The 17,297-nt window shown below is 44.3% G+C and overlaps 1 protein-coding gene and 1 long non-coding RNA gene across 3 annotated transcripts in view; one reads left to right on the top strand and one right to left on the bottom strand.

The window, feature by feature from the left end:
- Positions 1-1,120, bottom strand: part of LOC144684576 (uncharacterized) — a 39,641-nt gene extending 38,521 nt beyond the window's left edge. The window contains exon 1 of the long non-coding RNA XR_013577530.1: positions 997-1,120. This is a non-coding gene — a long non-coding RNA (uncharacterized LOC144684576). The remainder of the gene's footprint in view (positions 1-996) is intronic.
- LOC144684574 (caspase-1-like) overlaps positions 886-17,297 on the top strand; it is a 39,868-nt gene continuing 23,456 nt past the window's right edge. The window contains exons 1-4 of one of the 2 annotated variants that reach the window (XM_078548527.1): positions 886-1,240; positions 8,898-9,170; positions 10,131-10,178; positions 13,742-13,857. In XM_078548527.1, the coding sequence (XP_078404653.1) occupies positions 1,228-1,240; positions 8,898-9,170; positions 10,131-10,178; positions 13,742-13,857 (450 nt within the window). In that variant the 5' untranslated portion in view covers positions 886-1,227. The remainder of the gene's footprint in view (positions 1,241-8,897; positions 9,171-10,130; positions 10,179-13,741; positions 13,858-17,297) is intronic. The other variant, XM_078548526.1, reaches the window with a different exon arrangement.

The following is a 17,297-nucleotide window of genomic DNA, read 5'->3' as shown; positions in this document are numbered from 1 at the left end:
AATTAAAGGCCTTTTTCCACTTCCGCCACCATAATACAGTGGGTGGGAGAAAGTGGAAGGAAAGTGGCCAGCAGCCCACTAATTTTCTAACTTGGGGGGGGGGGGGGGGGGATACTGGGACACCAGGGCACCCTTTGAGATCACCAACCCACCCCCCCCCCCCCCCCCCTTTTTGTGCCTCCCCTCCTGGCCTCTTAATCCCATAACCCTCGATTCCCTTAATGATTAAAAGTCTGTCTATCTCAGCCTTGAATATACTTAACGACGCAGCCACTACAGCCCTCCGTGATAAAGAATTCCATAGATTGACAACCCTCTGAGAGAAGAAATTCCTCGTCTCTATTTTAAACGGGCGAACCTTTACTCTGAGATTATGCCCTCTGGACCTAGACTCTCCCACAAGGGGAAACAACCTCTCAGCATCTACCCTGTCAAGCCCCCTAAGAATCTTATGTTTCAATAAGGCCAACCCTCATTCTTCTAAACTCCAATGAGTACAGGCCCAACCTACTCAACCTCTCATAAGGAAATCCCTCTATACCTGGGGTCACAGGGCATCTGGGTTCTGTGTCGACAGAGCAAGCCATGGCCTGACTTGACTGGTTCACTACGTTGATCCCAGTTGAAATCAGCAATGGGCGAGCAATACGTCCCTTCCCCACTACAGTTCACCCCCGAGGAATCCAAATCACTGATACAGAGTAGAAATAGTAACAGTCCCAACATAGGGCTTTGGGGTACCTCACTCATTCTTACCTCCACCATGCCATTCCCTATCTTAGCGGTGCCCTTCCTTTCCTATTCCTCACCTATTCCCAAGTTTTGCTCAGCATTGTCTCGAAGAAAATTAGTAACTTCCTTGTGCAACTTTCAGCAATTGCTTTTTGTCTGTTCGGATCACCCCTCCCCGGTTTTCAGTTCCTTAAATCTGCTGCTTCGGGAAAACCTCCCTTATTGACTTGTTGGAGAGTGAAACGGTCCCTGTGAGCTCCTCACCCTGTTTGACTCCTTTCGCTGGGGAATCTTGACTCCTCCCGTTCCTCGCCCGATATTCCAGTGCGCAATGCCCGAGGCGCTGGGATCTTGGGCTGGAACATTTGGCGCCAACTTGAAACTTTCATCCGATCGGAAATGAAGCAAAATCGAAACTTCTCTTTGCCTGGAGAGACCGGAAAGACACCCGAGGTATCGGACCCTCGTCATTTCCAAGTGGGCTGACAAAGGAGGATGGAGGCAGCAGGTAAATGCCTGTAACTATGTGAACTGGATAGTAAACGGGGTAAAGAAATTAGAATCCGCACCTGCCCTGGGTTTGGGAATCGGGCTGTTCCGTGAATTTAATTGTGAGAGTTTCGAGCGGATCCGGGTCGCTCTGAGCGACCGTTTAACGCTGATTGAAAAGTGAGAGAGTGAAATGTGCGGACGTCTCACTGAGAAACGGTGTTATCCTGTCCAAAACAGAAACAGAATTACCTGGAAAAACTCAGCAGGTCTGGCAGCATCGAGTCGAAATGTCAACTCTTTTCTTCTCCGCTGATGCTGCCAGACCTGCTGAGTTTTTCCAGGTAATTCTGTTTCTGTTCTGGATTTCCAGCATCCGCAGTAGTTTTTTTGTTGTTATCCTGTCCATGCCCGCCCTGATTTACTGGCCGGTTGGCCATTGCTAAGCCGTTCATTCCACTTCCGCAGACTCCCTGTAGGCTTTCGCAAGGCAGATTGGTTATTAAAAAACAGATGGCATGCTGGACAGGGCGCCTGGGTCTGGTGTCAACAGAGCAAGCAATGGCCTGACTCGACTGGCTCACTAGGTTGATCCCAGGTATAGAGGGAGTTTCTTATGAGGAGAGGTTGAGTAGGTTGAGCCTGTACTCATTAGAGTTTAGAAGAATGAGGGGTGGCCTTATTGAAACATATAAGATTCTTAGGGGGCTTGACAGGGTAGATGCCGAGAGGTTGTTTCCCCTTGTAGGAGAGTCTAGGACCAGAGGGCATAATCTCAGAGTAAAGGTTCGCCCATTTAAAACAGAGATGAGGAATTTCTTCTCTCAGAGGGTTGTCAATCTATGGAATTCTTTACCACAAAGGGCTGAAGCGGCTGCATCGTTAAGTATATTCAAGGCTGAGATAGACATTTTTAATCAGTAAAAGAATCAAGAGTTAAGGGGAAAAGGCAGGAAACCGGATCCTCAGGAAAGTGGAGTTGAAGATTATCAGATCAGCCACGATTTCATTAAATGGTGGAGCAGATGCGATGGGCTGAATGGCCTATGTCTGCTCTGACGTATTATGGCCTTATGGACTCCTTTGCCATTCAGCCTGAGGAATCCTCACTGAGACCAGCAGTCTAAACCAGGAAATGAAAATTAGTTTACTCAATGTCGGTTACATACAGAAAGAAAAAGGAAGATGGCATTTAACAGAGAGAGAAAAGATTTTTTTTTTAAATCTCCAAAAATAGTTAAAGTATGAGACTCCACATTTTCTGTCAGAACCCTGACTGTAAGATGCCAAGGATAGGGAGGCTCAAGTCGAAGTGGGTCAGAGGGATGGCAGGTGACAGGAGCTAGTGTCGTTATTACAGACGGAATAGAGATATCCAGCAAAGCTATCCCCTAATCCACCGTTGGTCTCCCTGATGTTGAGAAAACCACGTGGTGAGCAGCAAGCACAATGTCCTGGGTAGGGAGAAGGACAAGGTAATTCCTGTCTCTCCCAGAGGAGCGTTTGGGACCTTGAAAAATGGAGTGGCAGGAGGTAAAAGGACAGGTATTGTACCTCCTGCAATCAAATGAGAAAGTAACAGGGGTCAGATATGTACAGCAGTGGACCAGGGTGTCATGGTGAAAATGGTCACTGAAATGCTGAAACGAGGTAGAGGGAAGGATATGGTTGGTGGTGGAATTGCAGTAAAGGTAGCAGAAATGGCCAAGATTAATCTGTCAAATACAGAGACTTGTGGGGTGGAAGATGATAAGTAGATCTTCTGTGTTTTTTTTTACCAGTCTATCAATGTATCAGTTACTATGGAGCTCTCTCAGGAACCTAAACCTTTTCTGCTCGATTCACGTTATTAGATAACTGCTTATGTCAGTATTTTCTTTGGAATAAAACAATTCCAAACTGTGGCATTGGGTCTGAGGACCTCTCTTTGAGAGAATGAATTTGAGGGGATCTCAGAGAGAGCAGCTTGGAGGGGATCTTATTAAAAACTGCCCTGAGGGATCTCATGTGAGAATGATCTGAGACGGAGATCTCATTTAGAAGGTGGTCTGTCATTGAGTCAATCTCCAGGATCTTATTGAGAAAATAGATCTGATAGGGTAATTATATTAGGTGATTTCAACTTTCCCAACATTAATTGCGAGAGACATAGTGTTAAGGGCTTGGATGGAGTGGATTTCTTGAAATGTGTACAGGAAAACTTTTTAGATCAATATGTCGAGGGTCCAACAAGGGATGGCGCAGTGCTGGACCTAATTCTGGGGAGTGAAGCTGGACAGGTGGCTGAGGTGGTAGTGGGGGAGCATTTTAGTGATAATGACCACAACATGTTACAATTTAAGCTTGTTATGGACAAAGAAATAGACAAGTTGCAAAAAAAGGTTTTGGATTGGGGGAGAGTGGATTGTAGTAAAATAAGGCAGGATCTGGCCATGGTAGACTGGGAATAGCTACTTGTGGGGAAATCTACAGAGGAGCAGTGGGGGGCGTTCAAAAAGGAAATGGGGAGGGTACAGGCTTAACATGTTCCCTCTAGGGTGATAGGAAGGAGTAACAAGCCCAGAGAACCATGGATGACCAGAGATTTTCGGGATAGGATGAGAAGGAAAAGAGAGGCTTTTAGCAGGTATAAGGGAAGCAAATCAGCGGAGGCATTAGTGGAGTACAGAAAGTGCAGGGTGGAGCATAAGAAAGCAATTAGGAGAGCAAAGAGGGGATATGAGAAAGCTCTGGCTGGTAAAAGTAGGGAAAATCCCAAGATATTCTAGAAGTACATCAATGGGAAGAGGATAACCAGGGAAAGAGTAGGGCCCATTAGGAACCAAAGAGGCAATCTATGGGTGGAGCCAGAGGACATCGGTAGAGTGTTGAACGAATACTTCACATCCGTCTTCACCCAAGAGAATGAGGATGAAGGCATCACACTCGGGGAGAGAGACTGCGAGGTTCTTGAGCAAATTGATATAGGGATTAACAAAGTATTGGAGGTGTTGGCAGGCTTAAAAGTGCACAAATCTCCCGGTCCAGATGATTTGTGTCCCAGACTGCTGAGGGCGGCAAGGGAGGAGATCGCAGGGGCTCTGACCGGCCACGGGGGAAGTGCCAGAGGACTGGAGAACAGCTAATGTGGTTCCGCTATTTAAGAAGGGTTGTAGAGATAAGCCAGGGAACTACAGGCCAATGAGTCTCATGTCAGTGGTAGGGAAACTATTGGAGAAAGTCCTGAAGGAGAGTATCTATCTCCACTTGGAGAGGCAAGGTTTGATCAGGGATAGTCAGCATGGCTTTGTCAGAGGGAGGTCATGCTGAACAAATTTGATCGAATTTTTTGAGGAGGTGACCAGGTGTATAGATGAGGGTAGTGCAGTTGATGTAGTTTATATGGATTTCAGCAAAGCCTTTGACAAGGTCCCACATGGGAGACTTATAAAGAAAGCAAATGCACATGGGATACAGGGTAATTTGATAAGGTGAATTCAAAATTGGCTTAGTTGTAGGAGGCAGAGGTTGATGACAGAAGGATGCTTTAGTGACTGAAAGCCAGTGTCCAGTGGCGTACCACAGGGATCTGTGCTCGGTCCCCTATTATTTGTCATTTATATAAACAACATAGATGACTATGTGGGGGGTAGGATTAGTAAGTTTGCGGATGACACAAAGATTGGCCGGGTGGTTAACAGTGAGGTTGAGTGTCTTGTGCTACAGGAAGATATAGACGGGATGGTCAAATAGGCAGATAAGTGGCAGATGGAATTTAACCCTGAAAAGTGTGAGGCGATACACTTTGGAAGGAATAATTTGACAAGGAAGTATTCAATGAACGGCATGACACTAGGAAGTTCTGAGGAACAAAGGGACCTTGGCGTGTGTGTCCATAGATCTCTGAAGGCGGAGGGGCATGTTAGTGGGGTGGTGAAAAAGGCATATGGGACACTTGCCTTTATCAATCGAGGCAGAGATTACAAAAGTAGGGAGATCATGTTGGAGTTGTATAGAACCTTGGTGAGGCCACAGCTAGAGTACTATGTGCAGTTCTGGTCACCACATTATAGGAAGGATGTGATTGCCCTGGAGAGGGTGCAGAGGAGATTCACCAGGATATTGCCTGGGATGAAACATTTAAGTTATGAAGAGAGGTTGGTTAGACTTGGGTTGTTTTTGTTGGAGCAGAGAAGACTGAGGGGCGACCTGATTGAGGTGTACAAGGTTATGAGGGGCATGGACAGGATGGATAGGGAGCAGCTGTTCCCCTTAGTTGAAGGGCCAGTCACGAGGGGACATAAATTCAAAGTGAGGGGCAGGAGGTTTAGGGGGGATGTGAGGAAAAACCTTTTTACCCAGAGGGTGGTGACGGTCTGGAATGCGCTGCCTGGGAGGGTGGTGGAGGCGGGTTGCCTCACATCCTTTAAAAAGTACCTGGATGAGCACTTGGCACGTCATAACATTCAAGGCTATGGGCCAAGTGCTGGGATTAGGTAGGTAGGGTAGGTGTTTCTCACATGTCAGTGCAGACTCGATGGGCCGAAGGGCCTCTTCTGCACTTTGTGATTCTGTGAGAGTACTTCACTGAGTGTTTAGGCCTAAAGGATTCTCATTAAGTGAATGACTGAGGGAAGTGTATTGTGTTTAAAGAGATCATTTAGTGTAGTTCTGGATTATATGTATTGAGAAAGCAGCCCCAAAAGGATTTTATGAAAATGAGTGAAGGAAACACTGAGCAGATTGAAGAGGATCATATTGAATGAGTAGTTTTGAGGGGATCGCATTCAGGAAACAAAGAAAAGGCACGTACTGAATTGTGTTGGTTACTTGGCGAGGGCCAACAAGGATAGGAGGACCCTGGAAAGTACTGAAGATCTGAGGAAGCTTGGTGTGCATATCCACAGATCCCTGAAGGTAGCAGAGCAGGTAGATAAGGCGGTTAAGAAGGCATATGGGATATTTATCTTTATTAGCCGAGGCATAGAATACTAGAGCAGGGAGGTTATGCTGGAACTGTATAAAACGCTGGTTAGGCCACAACTGCATGCAGTTCTGGTCACCACATTTTAGGAAGGATATAATTGCACTGGAGAGGGTGCAGAGGAGATTTACAGGATGCTGCCTGGGCTGGAGGGTTGGAGCTATGAGAAAGATTGGATAGGCTGGGGTTGTTTTCCTTGGAGCAGTGAAGGTTGAGCGGGAACCTGATAGAGGTGTATAAGATTATGAGGGGCATAGATAGGAAAGCACTTTTTACATTAGTAGAGGGGTCAATAACCAGGGGGCATAGATTTAAGGTAAGAGGTGGAAGACTAAGAGGGGAGTTGAGGAGAAATGTTTTCACCCAAAGGGTGGTTGGAGTCTGGAACTCACTGCCTGAAAGGCTGGTTGAGTCAGAAACTCTCATATTGTTTAAGAAGTACTCAGATATTCACTTGCATTGCCATAGCCTCCAAAGCCATGAGCCAAGCGCTGGAAAATGGGATTAGTGTAGTTAGATCTTTGTTGACCGGTGTGGCCACGGTGATGGGCTGAATGACTTCCTTCAGTCCTGTAAACGTCTATGAGTAATTGCATGCAGTAAAGGCTTGAATTTTGAGGTCTGCAGCAAAGTGATGGCACTTGTCGCAGACCTCAAAGTAAGCTGCCCACGATGATCTAACAATCCCCCTTGTTCAATGTTAAGTTGAATTTGGAGTCAAGGCAAGGGGATTTCCAGGCATTCAGCCACAATATTGGCATCAAATAGGAATTCCCACAGACTGCAAACCAGAAAATAAAATGTACTGATTATCCTTCACTTTCAGAAATCTTACAGTGAGCGAAAAAAGGAATGGAAAATGCACTTTAGAAGCTGAAATATTAGAATCAAACTTTGAAAAATTACATTAACAAATCTATGGAATTTTTATCAATTGAAAAATTTGGCATTGCACAAATATAAAATTAATTCTCTGGGACAAAGAAGTTCTGACTTAAAACCCCAGTTACATCTCATTAGCAAGGCGTAACTTTCCCAGAGATTTTTAATAGGTCCCTGGATTACTAGTCCAGCAACAATACTGCTACGTCCTCCTCTACAACATGCCTCTGTCTAATAGGCGTTTTAGATAAACTAGTGATGATATTGGGACTATCCTTTTTACTATATGAATTATGTAGTCTGCAATTTAGATCTCATTAGTATACATTTGGTGAAACATTATATGTCCCAACATGCATTAGGCTGGGAGCTCCTTTATAAAGGTGCTATGTTGGCGTCTGTGTAAAGAAGCTGACAGGATATGCTCTCCTCTGTTCTGTGGTGACTTGTTCTGGTTAATGTTAATCACAAAACAAAAACTGTGTACAGGCTCTATTTTATATAATTTGGTTGTCTAAATTTTAGGAGTTTTCTGACACGCTGACTTTCAAAAAATTATAGTTATTAAGTACTTTTACTCTCACGATTTAAGGCTTCAGCACAATTAGCTGAACTCCATTGAGTCTTTTGCCCATGAACAGAAGCTTTTTTAAAATTCCTGCAACTGCCTCTCTCCCTCTCATTCTTTGCATTTTTTTCATTCATTCAAGGGATGAGGTGTTGCTGATGTTGTCAGCATTTATTGCCCATCCATATTGCCATTGAGAGGGTATGATGAGCCACCTTCTTGAATACAACTGAATGACTTAATAGGACATTTCAGGTGACTTTAAGAGTCATCCACTGAGTCTGAAGTCACATACAGGGAATGGGTAAGGATGGCAGTTTTCCTTCCCTGAAGGACATTAATGTATCAGATGAATTTTCATGATAATCTGGTAGCTTAATGGTCACCATTACTAATTCAACTTTTTATTCCGTATTGTATTTAGTTAATTGAATTTACGTTCCCACTGCCATACTGGGGTTTAAATTCATATAGCTGGATCATTAGTCCAGTGACATAACCACTACCTTGAAGTCCCCTTTTCAAAGAGTTTATTCTTTTATCCCATTAATCGAAAGATGACATTCAGTTAATTTTTGTTCAGTGAAGTGTAATTTCTGGCATTAGCTTCTGTGCCATATTGGAAATTCAGGCATGTACTATTTTTATGGTCAGAAAACGTGGACAATGTGCATCTGAATTTCTGATCTGATTGGGGAGATACCTTGCTGAGAGTGTAACCTTGTAAAATACTCCATTACTACAAACACACAGCATACACACAGCCACCTGCTTTCTTAGTAATAATCTGCTCATTGTAACTCTTTCGAGTTATCAACAGTCACAGATTGTAACTCTTTCGAGTACATTCACAGTTCTTGGTTTCTGGGAGTGGGACATGAACCCACAACCTTCTGATTCAAAGGCGAGGGTGCTATGAACTGAGCCACAGCTGACACCACAGTAATACTGGTTGTAATAATCTGTTCACTGAACCTGTATACTAACACAATTAGTAATATTCCATTCACTGCCCATTGTGCAGCAACACTCTACAAGTCCTTTGTTCACTGAGTCTGCGCTGTAACATTGTATGAAACCTCCACTCACTGATCCTATACAGTATCACAGATATTAATACTCTGCTCACTGATCCTGTATAGTAAGCAAAAGTTGTTTAATATTCCACATAATGACCCTGTAAACCTGTATCCAACTCACCTGTATTGAAGTCATCTACAAGTAGAGTAACAAAAACATCAAAGCTTATTGTCTTCATTTCAGACCAGAAATTGAAGCGCCTGAGAAAAGAATTACTGAATGGACTCAGCAGCGGTGTCATTGCTGATCTGGTGGATGAAATGCAAGAGTCAGGTGTGATCAATACCTCCGAATCTGAAGACATTCTCCAAGCAAATCAAACAACTAAAAACAAGGCTAGAAGTCTCATAGACACTGTTTCAAAAAAAGGAGTACGAGCCAGTGAAAAATTCATTGAGTGTCTGAACACAGTAGACAACGTACTATGCAAAGAATTGGACCTTTATCTGGTGAAAAGTAGGTGGCAGAAAAAACTAATTAACGTGGGAGCGGTGACTAAGTATGAACAAAGCATTCAGAGCAGCAGTAGGTTGATATCATGTAAAGTCAGAGGTGCATTCAATCCGCAGGGAGCTGTGTGCTCGCGCTATCAATCTCCCAACCCGCAGGGAGCTGTGTGCTCGCGCTATCAATCTCCCAACCCGCAGGGAGCTGTGTGCTCGCGCTATCAATCTCCCAACCAGAAGAGCTGTGTGCCCGCGCTATCAATCTCCCAACCAGAAGAGCTGTGTGCTCGCGCTATCAATCTCCCAACCAGAAGAGCTGTGTGCCCGCGCTATCAATCTCCCAACCAGAAGAGCTGTGTGCCCGCGCTATCAATCTCCCAACCAGAGGAGCTGTGTGCTCGCGCTATCAATCTCCCAACCAGAGGAGCTGTGTGCTCGCGCTATCAATCTCCCAACCAGAAGAGCTGTGTGCCCGCGCTATCAATCTCCCAACCAGAGGAGCTGTGTGCTCGCGCTATCAATCTCCCAACCAGAGGAGCTGTGTGCTCGCGCTATCAATCTCCCAACCAGAAGAGCTGTGTGCTCGCACTGTGACTCTACGACTCTATCTGGAACCCAGAGGGAAGCATAAGCCATGGTGCACAATGCTAATTACCATTTACAAAAAAGGAATGTGCGCACATCAAGTGAGCTTGGATCAGGATTGGTTATAATTCCCATTGTTTGGATAGCTATTGACTTTGACTGCTTTGGTTCACATAGGGAGAATGATTATAGGATGGTTATTATATACTAACTCATGTACATGGAGCAACATAAAATGTGTCTGTTAGGAGAAATGCATGGATTAGCTCCTTATCCGGGAAGTCCATTATAACTAAAAACAGACCTAGGATGCTTTGCTCAGTGGCTTTGACTGTACTGCAGGTAGTTTGTGAATTCTGTACTGATAGTATTTCTGTCCTTCTAGCGGATACATCAACCACTGTTCCAAAGCAAGCCCCCGTGAATTCATCAGGTGCTGTATCTTCTTCTATATTTTGCATGTGCCTTTGTTGAGTGATATGCACTACCTATGTCAGGGGATGGTGGTCTGGTGGCAATGTTACTGGGCAATTAATCTAGAGGCCCAAGCTAAGACTGTGGAGAGACAGGTTCAAATCCCACCATAGCAGCTGGTGGAATTTAAATTCAATTAATTCATAAATCTGCAATTGAAAGCTAGCCTCAATAATAGTGACGATGAAACCATCATCAATTGGTGTAAAACCCATCTGGTTCGCTAAGCCCTTCAGGAAATTCACCATCCTTAATCCTTACCTGGTTAGGCTTACATGTGACTCCAGACCCACAGCAATGTGATTGACTCTTAACTGCCCTCTGAAGTGGCCTAGCAAAGCCACTAGGTTATACCAAACCACTAAAGAAAAGTCAAACCAGGTGAACTGCAGTGGTTCAAGAAGATGGTTCACCACCACTGTCTTAAGGACAATTAAGGACGGACAACAATACTGGCCTTGCCAGTGACATCCATAGCCCATGAAGAGGATTTTAAAAATAATGTCCCCACTTAACTGTACATTGCCTATCTCTGTTCTGTTTGACAAAAGCAAGTACTGCTCAAAAATTGAAATAAAAACAGGAAATGCTGCAAATATTCAGTAGGCCAGGCAACATCTGTGGAGAGAGAGAGACAGCTAATGGCAGGAGTTTAATGGGGCAGCAGTGGCCCCCATCCACCGGCTGGAAAGTCAGGGCAACTGTGACTTCTTCCCCTCCAAAGTATAATGTTCTTCCGGCCAATCGGATGGCTGGCAGCTCTATAGTCCCAGCAGTGACCACTGGGAGCAGTGGTCACTGCTGGGACTGCAGCAGTCCCAGAGCAACCAAGGTGGAGGAGGCCCTGGGGTGCAGCTAGGTGGGATCAGTGCAATGAGGTGGGTGGGTGTGGTGGAATGTCAATTATGAGGGAGTTTCAGCAGAGGAGGCCCTTGCTACTGGGAGGGGCCTCCTGTATGCATAGTCTACCTGATCAGGAGGGCCCCCCAGCACCTCATGCCCACCCTCAAGCCTGCAAGGAGGCCACAAGGGTATAGCTGGCAGTCTCCCCACACAGCGAACTGCTCATCCGCTGCTGGAAAAATGCTAGCAGTGATGGGAAAAGGCCCTTATATGGTCATTAATTGGCCACTTAAGGGCCTTAATTGACTTAATGGCAGCCAGGCTAGCGATGACATGAAGATGACAGGCATGGTACCTCCCTCCATCTCACATGATTTTACAATCCCCCAGCCTCCCAGCACACTCCATGGGGCCCCATAAAATCCTGGCCATCCTTTCAGGTTGATAAATGTCACTGACCTGAAACCTGAGTAACTGTGTTTCTCTTGATACAGATGCTATCGGACCTGCTGAGTATTTCCAGCGTTTTCTCTTTTTATTTCTGTTCTGGTTGAGTTGGTCTTGCTGGCAGCTGTAATTTCTGGAGTTTTACACAATTTCCAGTCCCCAGTGTTATTTCACATCTGCAATCAGAACAAGCTGGAGGTCTTGTGACGCAGTGGGTCATGTCTCTACCTTTGAGCTGCAAGCTCCAGATTTGAGTCCCACTCTGGGACTTGCTGGCCACAGAAGGTGTGTTCATAATGTGGTCCAAACAGGTTGATTAAAAACCTGTAATCCTTCCACCATGCCTATGGCAGGTGGTAAGAGTGGAGAGATTCCTGGTCAGCTCTGCTGCAGAAGGCAACAGCAAACCACTGCAGTACCTCGCCAAGCATAATCATGGAGCAGCATGTGTGGAAGTCTGTGGTTGTCAATGCCCTCTTCTGGCATGGAACAAGAGAGAGAGAGAATCAGAACAAATTTAATTCATTTTTCATGAAACAAAATGCTGCTATTTTAAATCTGTGTAATGTGTGAGTTTAGCATATTCCATTTAATGGAAATTTTTGCTGAATCCATCAAATTTTTAAATGTTTGCTAAGTTGTCCCTGGATAGTAAGTTTGCTAGTGATCACTCCAGTCCTCCTCCAATTCTATTGTGGGGCTGGTGTGATAGTTTAATGCCTTTGTTTATTCCATTTTTTAAAGTAAGAATCTGGATATTCTAACTCACATTGAGAACAGTTAGTGAATTTGGAGAGGAACTGAGTGTAAATTACTCATAGAAATGGAAATCTGAAACTTGTAATATTATTGTCCCAGGAGTAGTACAGAATTCATCAATTGATTTAACTTGTATTTAGTCCTTTTTAATGATTCTCTACCCACTCTATACAACTAACAAAACACCAGAATAAAACCACATTGTCTGGATTAATGCCTGATTTAACCAGGGAAAATCTTAACCAATATGCATTCTGCAGCCCTTAATTGGCAGCATTCTATAACCAATCTTTCCAGCAATTTTTTATTCGCAGGCCACGACCTGTCCAGCATGCAGTCACTGCCAGCCCTTGACCCATCCGGTATCCAGTCACTCCTGGGCCATGACCAATTCAGTAACTAATTAATCCCAGGCCAGACACACCCAGTAGCTTGTTACTCCCAGTCTTGACCTATCCAGCAGCCAGTCACTCCCAGGTCTTGTCCCATCCAATAGCCTGTCACTCCCAGGCCATGACCTGTCCACCACCTTCGCATCACCAGATCTTGACTCATCCAGTTTCCAGTCACGCCTAGACCATGACCCTTGCAGCCACTGGTCACTCCTAAGTCATGATCCACCTAGCAGTCAGTCATCTCCAACAATCAATTTCTCCTGGTCTTTTCGAGCTGTTGATATCTCCTGGTGCTTGCCCACTGCGGTCGCTTGTCTCTTCCAGGCAAGATTATTGTTTCACTCCACTCAAAAGTCCTCATTACAGCAAGTTCCGTCCAAAGTACTTTCCAAAGTACTCCAAGCCTTTGCTGCACCCAGTTGTACACCTCCTCTACATAAGACCTGAATATCTCTTTCTGAGCATTGCATATATTTGCATTGGTTTATGACATTTAGTGAGATAAAGCCCTCTACCTATCAGTTGTTAAAGTCACACAGTTGTAACTTAAACAACTATGAGTGAGGCACAGTGCAATTTTTTTTTTGTGATTAGCTTTAGTCCATGAGCAACCTTGGGTATCTCTCTCTCTCTCTTTAGAAAGCGACAAGTGGTTATTGCTCAAGGGGGACCACTCCACATCAAGCATGGCTGACCAGGAATTTATCCTGCTCTTACTGCCTGCCATGGGCATGTTAGAAGGATTAGGAGGTAGATTGTCACATCATGAAACTTCCTTCCATTGTCAGCAAGTTCTGGTCTTGAACCTAGAGTTTCTTGCTTAGAAGCAAGGGCATTGCATAATGAGCCACAAAACCTCTGCACATTATGTATGGATTGATGTATGTGTAAATTACACACCTGCCATGATATCCATCAGCAGATTTCTTATCACAAAGTTTATTGGTATTGCATATACAGCACTGATATTAATGTATTCTATTTGAAACAATGATTGGACGAATCTGAGTGTACATGTACTACCTGTTTGTAAATTGCAGAAACATAGAACCTTTTATTCTATTTCTGTGCTTTACAGATGTTGGATCAGTCCCAACCACTACCACTCCAGCACCAGAGGTACCCATGTCTGTTGGGTGGATAACTCCATGTACACAGCAGGACTATGATCAGCTTTCCCAGAAGACGGGAGAGGTACTGCACTGACATCCTGAGCTAGCGTAATGTTGCTGATAGTGAGATACACTTAAATGTGCTGGGGTTGATTACTGCAACCCTCACAGTTCGAGAATTGGGTCCTGAGGTTAATGAAAACAAATTGAAAAGCAATTGGACCCAGTTCTGTGTGATGTTTAAGATAAATCCCCCTCACATAGCAACATTAAAGCATCCACTGGCACTGAACTGCATTGCCTCTTTAGAACTATAGGACATTCATTTGTCTAAATTAATGGATTTTGGGTGAGTTAAAATCAAACCCTATATCTAGAGGTTCCACACAGAAGAACCCATCTGGCCCAGCTTGCCTCTCTAATACGAGTTTCATACCAGAACTGAAAAAAAACAAACAAATAGAAGTTAACTTAGGACTGGGCTAAGTTATAGTTAAGACCTAGAGCATATAACTAAATTTAGCAAAATTGAACGAGGCTATTATCAAGATTAAAAATTATAAATAGACAATTAGGTGGTATTTCAAAACTGGAAAACTTAATTAGTTACATAAAATACAATAGAGATGGCAGGGTGGGCGATGTGTTGCAGCTGTAGCATGTGGGATTGGTGGACATCAGTGTGATCCACAGCAATCTCTTCTGAATAAGTACGTGCAGTGTGAGGAACTGCAGCTCAGAGTTGATGAGCTGGAGTCCGAGCTTCAGGGAGGGAGAAAGTTTCCAGGAGGCAGTCATTCCACTTAGGTTAAATACTTCAGATTCAGTCTATGGTTAGGGACAGGAGGGTATGACTATGAATGAGGCAGATATTGGGATCCAGAAGGCAGCACTGGAGGAGCTTAGCCCTTGTACTTGTCCAATAGGTACAAGATTCTTTCGTCCACACAGGATGTGGGCAGGGACTGCAGGGAGCATGAGCAAACTGACTACAGCACCATGGTACAAGGAGCTATTCAAGTTAGAGGAGTAAAAGGGAATGTAGAAGTGGCAGGGAACATAGTTAGGAGTCTAGATACTGTTCTGTGTAGCTGAGAGTGTGTTTTTCATAGGCTGTTTTGCCTGGCTAGTGCCATGGTTAAGCCACCTCCTCAGGTCTGCAGAGGAACTTGGGAGTGGGAGGAGAAGGATCCAGTTGTTATGATCCATGTAGGTGCCAATGACATAAGGAAGACTAAGAAAGAGTTTCTGCTGAGGGAGTTTGAATAGCTAGAGGCTAAATTAAAACCAAACCATGAAGGTTATAACCTCTGGAGTACTACCTGAGTCATGAGCAAACTGACTTCGAGTCAATAAGATCAGAGAGTTGAATGCATGGCTCAAAGATTAGTGTAGATTTAATGGATTAATTAAATTAATTAATGGATTTCAATTCATGGGGAACTCCGCCAGTACTGGGGAAAGAGGGAGCTGTACCATTGAGATGGGCATCACTTAAACCCTGCTGGGACCTTCTTGCAATTTGAATAACGTGGGCTGTAGTTAAGCCTTTAAATTAAATAGATTTAAATAGGGCAGGGCAGGGTTCAAGTGATGGGAAAGTTAGAAAGTTGAAGAGAAAGGACAAAGACCATAGTGCAGGTTAGCGATATGGGTAATGATGACCAGCCCGTAACAGGGAGGGATAGAGTGTACAAAAATAAGAATATGTACCAACAAATAGGATAATTCTAGGGAAAAATGGTAAAAAGACAAAATTAAAGGCTGTTTGTCTGAATTCATGCAGATGTCCAACAAGTTAGATGACTTGATAGTACAAATAGAAATAAATAGGAATGATCTGATAGCCATTGCAGAGATGTGGCTGCAAGATTACTGGGAATTGAATATTCAGGGGTAGACTCATAGACGTTTACAGCACAGACGGAGGTCATTCAGCCCATCGTGTCGCTGCCAGTCAGCAAAAATGACTACACTAATCCCATTTTCCAGTGCTTGGCCCATAGCCCTAGAGGCTAAGGCAATGCAAGTGAATATCTAAATACTTCTTAAATGTTATGAGAGTTTCTGACTCAACCACCCTTTCAGGCAGTGAGTTCCAGACTCCCACCACCCTCTGGGTGAAAAGATTTCTCCTCAACTCCCCTCTTAGTCTTTTACCTCTTACCTTAAATCTATGGTTTAAATAGGGCAGGGCAGGGTTCAAGTGATGGGAAAGTTAGAAAGTTGAAGAGAAAGGACAAAGACCATAGTGCAGGTTAGCGATATGGGTAATGATGACCAGCCCGTGACAGGGAGGGATAGAGTGTACAAAAATAAGAATGTACCAACAAATAGGATAATTCTAGGGAAAAATGGTAAAAAGACAAAATTAAAGGCTGTTTGTCTGAATTCATGCAGATGTCCAACAAGTTAGATGACTTGATAGTACAAATAGAAATAAATAGGAATGATCTGATAGCCATTGCAGAGATGTGGCTGCAAGATTACTGGGAATTGAATATTCAGGATTACTGGGAATTGAATATTCAGGGGTAGACTCATAGACGTTTACAGCACAGAAGGAGGCCATTCAGCCCATCGTGTCGCTGCCAGTCAGCAAAAATGACTACACTAATCCCATTTTCCAGTGCTTGGCCCATAGCCCTAGAGGCTAAGGCAATGCAAGTGAATATCTAAATACTTCTTAAATGTTATGAGAGTTTCTGACTCAACCACCCTTTCAGGCAGTGAGTTCCAGACTCCCACCGCCCTCTGGGTGAAAAGATTTCTCCTCAACTCCCCTCTTAGTCTTTTACCTCTTACCTTAAATCTATGCCCTCTGGTTATTGACCCCTCTACTAATGGAAAAAGTGCCTTCCTATCTACCCTATCTATGCCCCTCATAATCTTATACGCCTCTATCAGGTTCCCCCTCAACCTTCGGTGCTCCAAGGAAAACAACCCCAGCCTATCCAATCTTTCCTCATAACTCAGCCCAGGCAGCATCCTGGTAAATCTCCTCCTCTGCACCCTCTCCAACACAATCACATCCTTCCTATAATGTGGTGACCAGAACTGCATGCAGTATTTCTGTTGTGGCCTAACCAGCATTTTATACAGTTCCAGCATAACCTCCCTGCTCTTGTACTCTATGCCTCGGCTAATAAAGGCAAGTATCCCATATGCCTTCTTAACCACCTTATCCACCTGCCCTGCTACCTTCATGGATCTATGGATATGCACACAGAAGGTCCCTCTGATCTCCAGTACTTTCCAGGGTCCTACCTTGCCTTGTTAGCCCTCCCCAAGTGCATTACCTCACACTTATCCAGGTTGAATTCTATTTGCCACTGCTCTGCCCACCTGACCAGTCCATTGATATCCTCCTGCTGTTTATGGCTATCCTCCACTATTTACCAACCTAGCAATTTTTGTGTCATCCATGAACTTCTTGATCATACCCCCTACATTTAAGTCCAAATCATTTATGTACACAACAAACAGCAAAGGCCCCAGCACCAAACCCTGCGGAACCCCACC

The sequence above is a fragment of the Cetorhinus maximus genome, chromosome 9 (genome assembly GCF_964194155.1).
Source record: "Cetorhinus maximus chromosome 9, sCetMax3.hap1.1, whole genome shotgun sequence".
Taxonomy (NCBI): Eukaryota; Metazoa; Chordata; class Chondrichthyes; order Lamniformes; family Cetorhinidae; genus Cetorhinus; species Cetorhinus maximus.
This window is presented reverse-complemented; position numbering and strand designations above follow the sequence as displayed.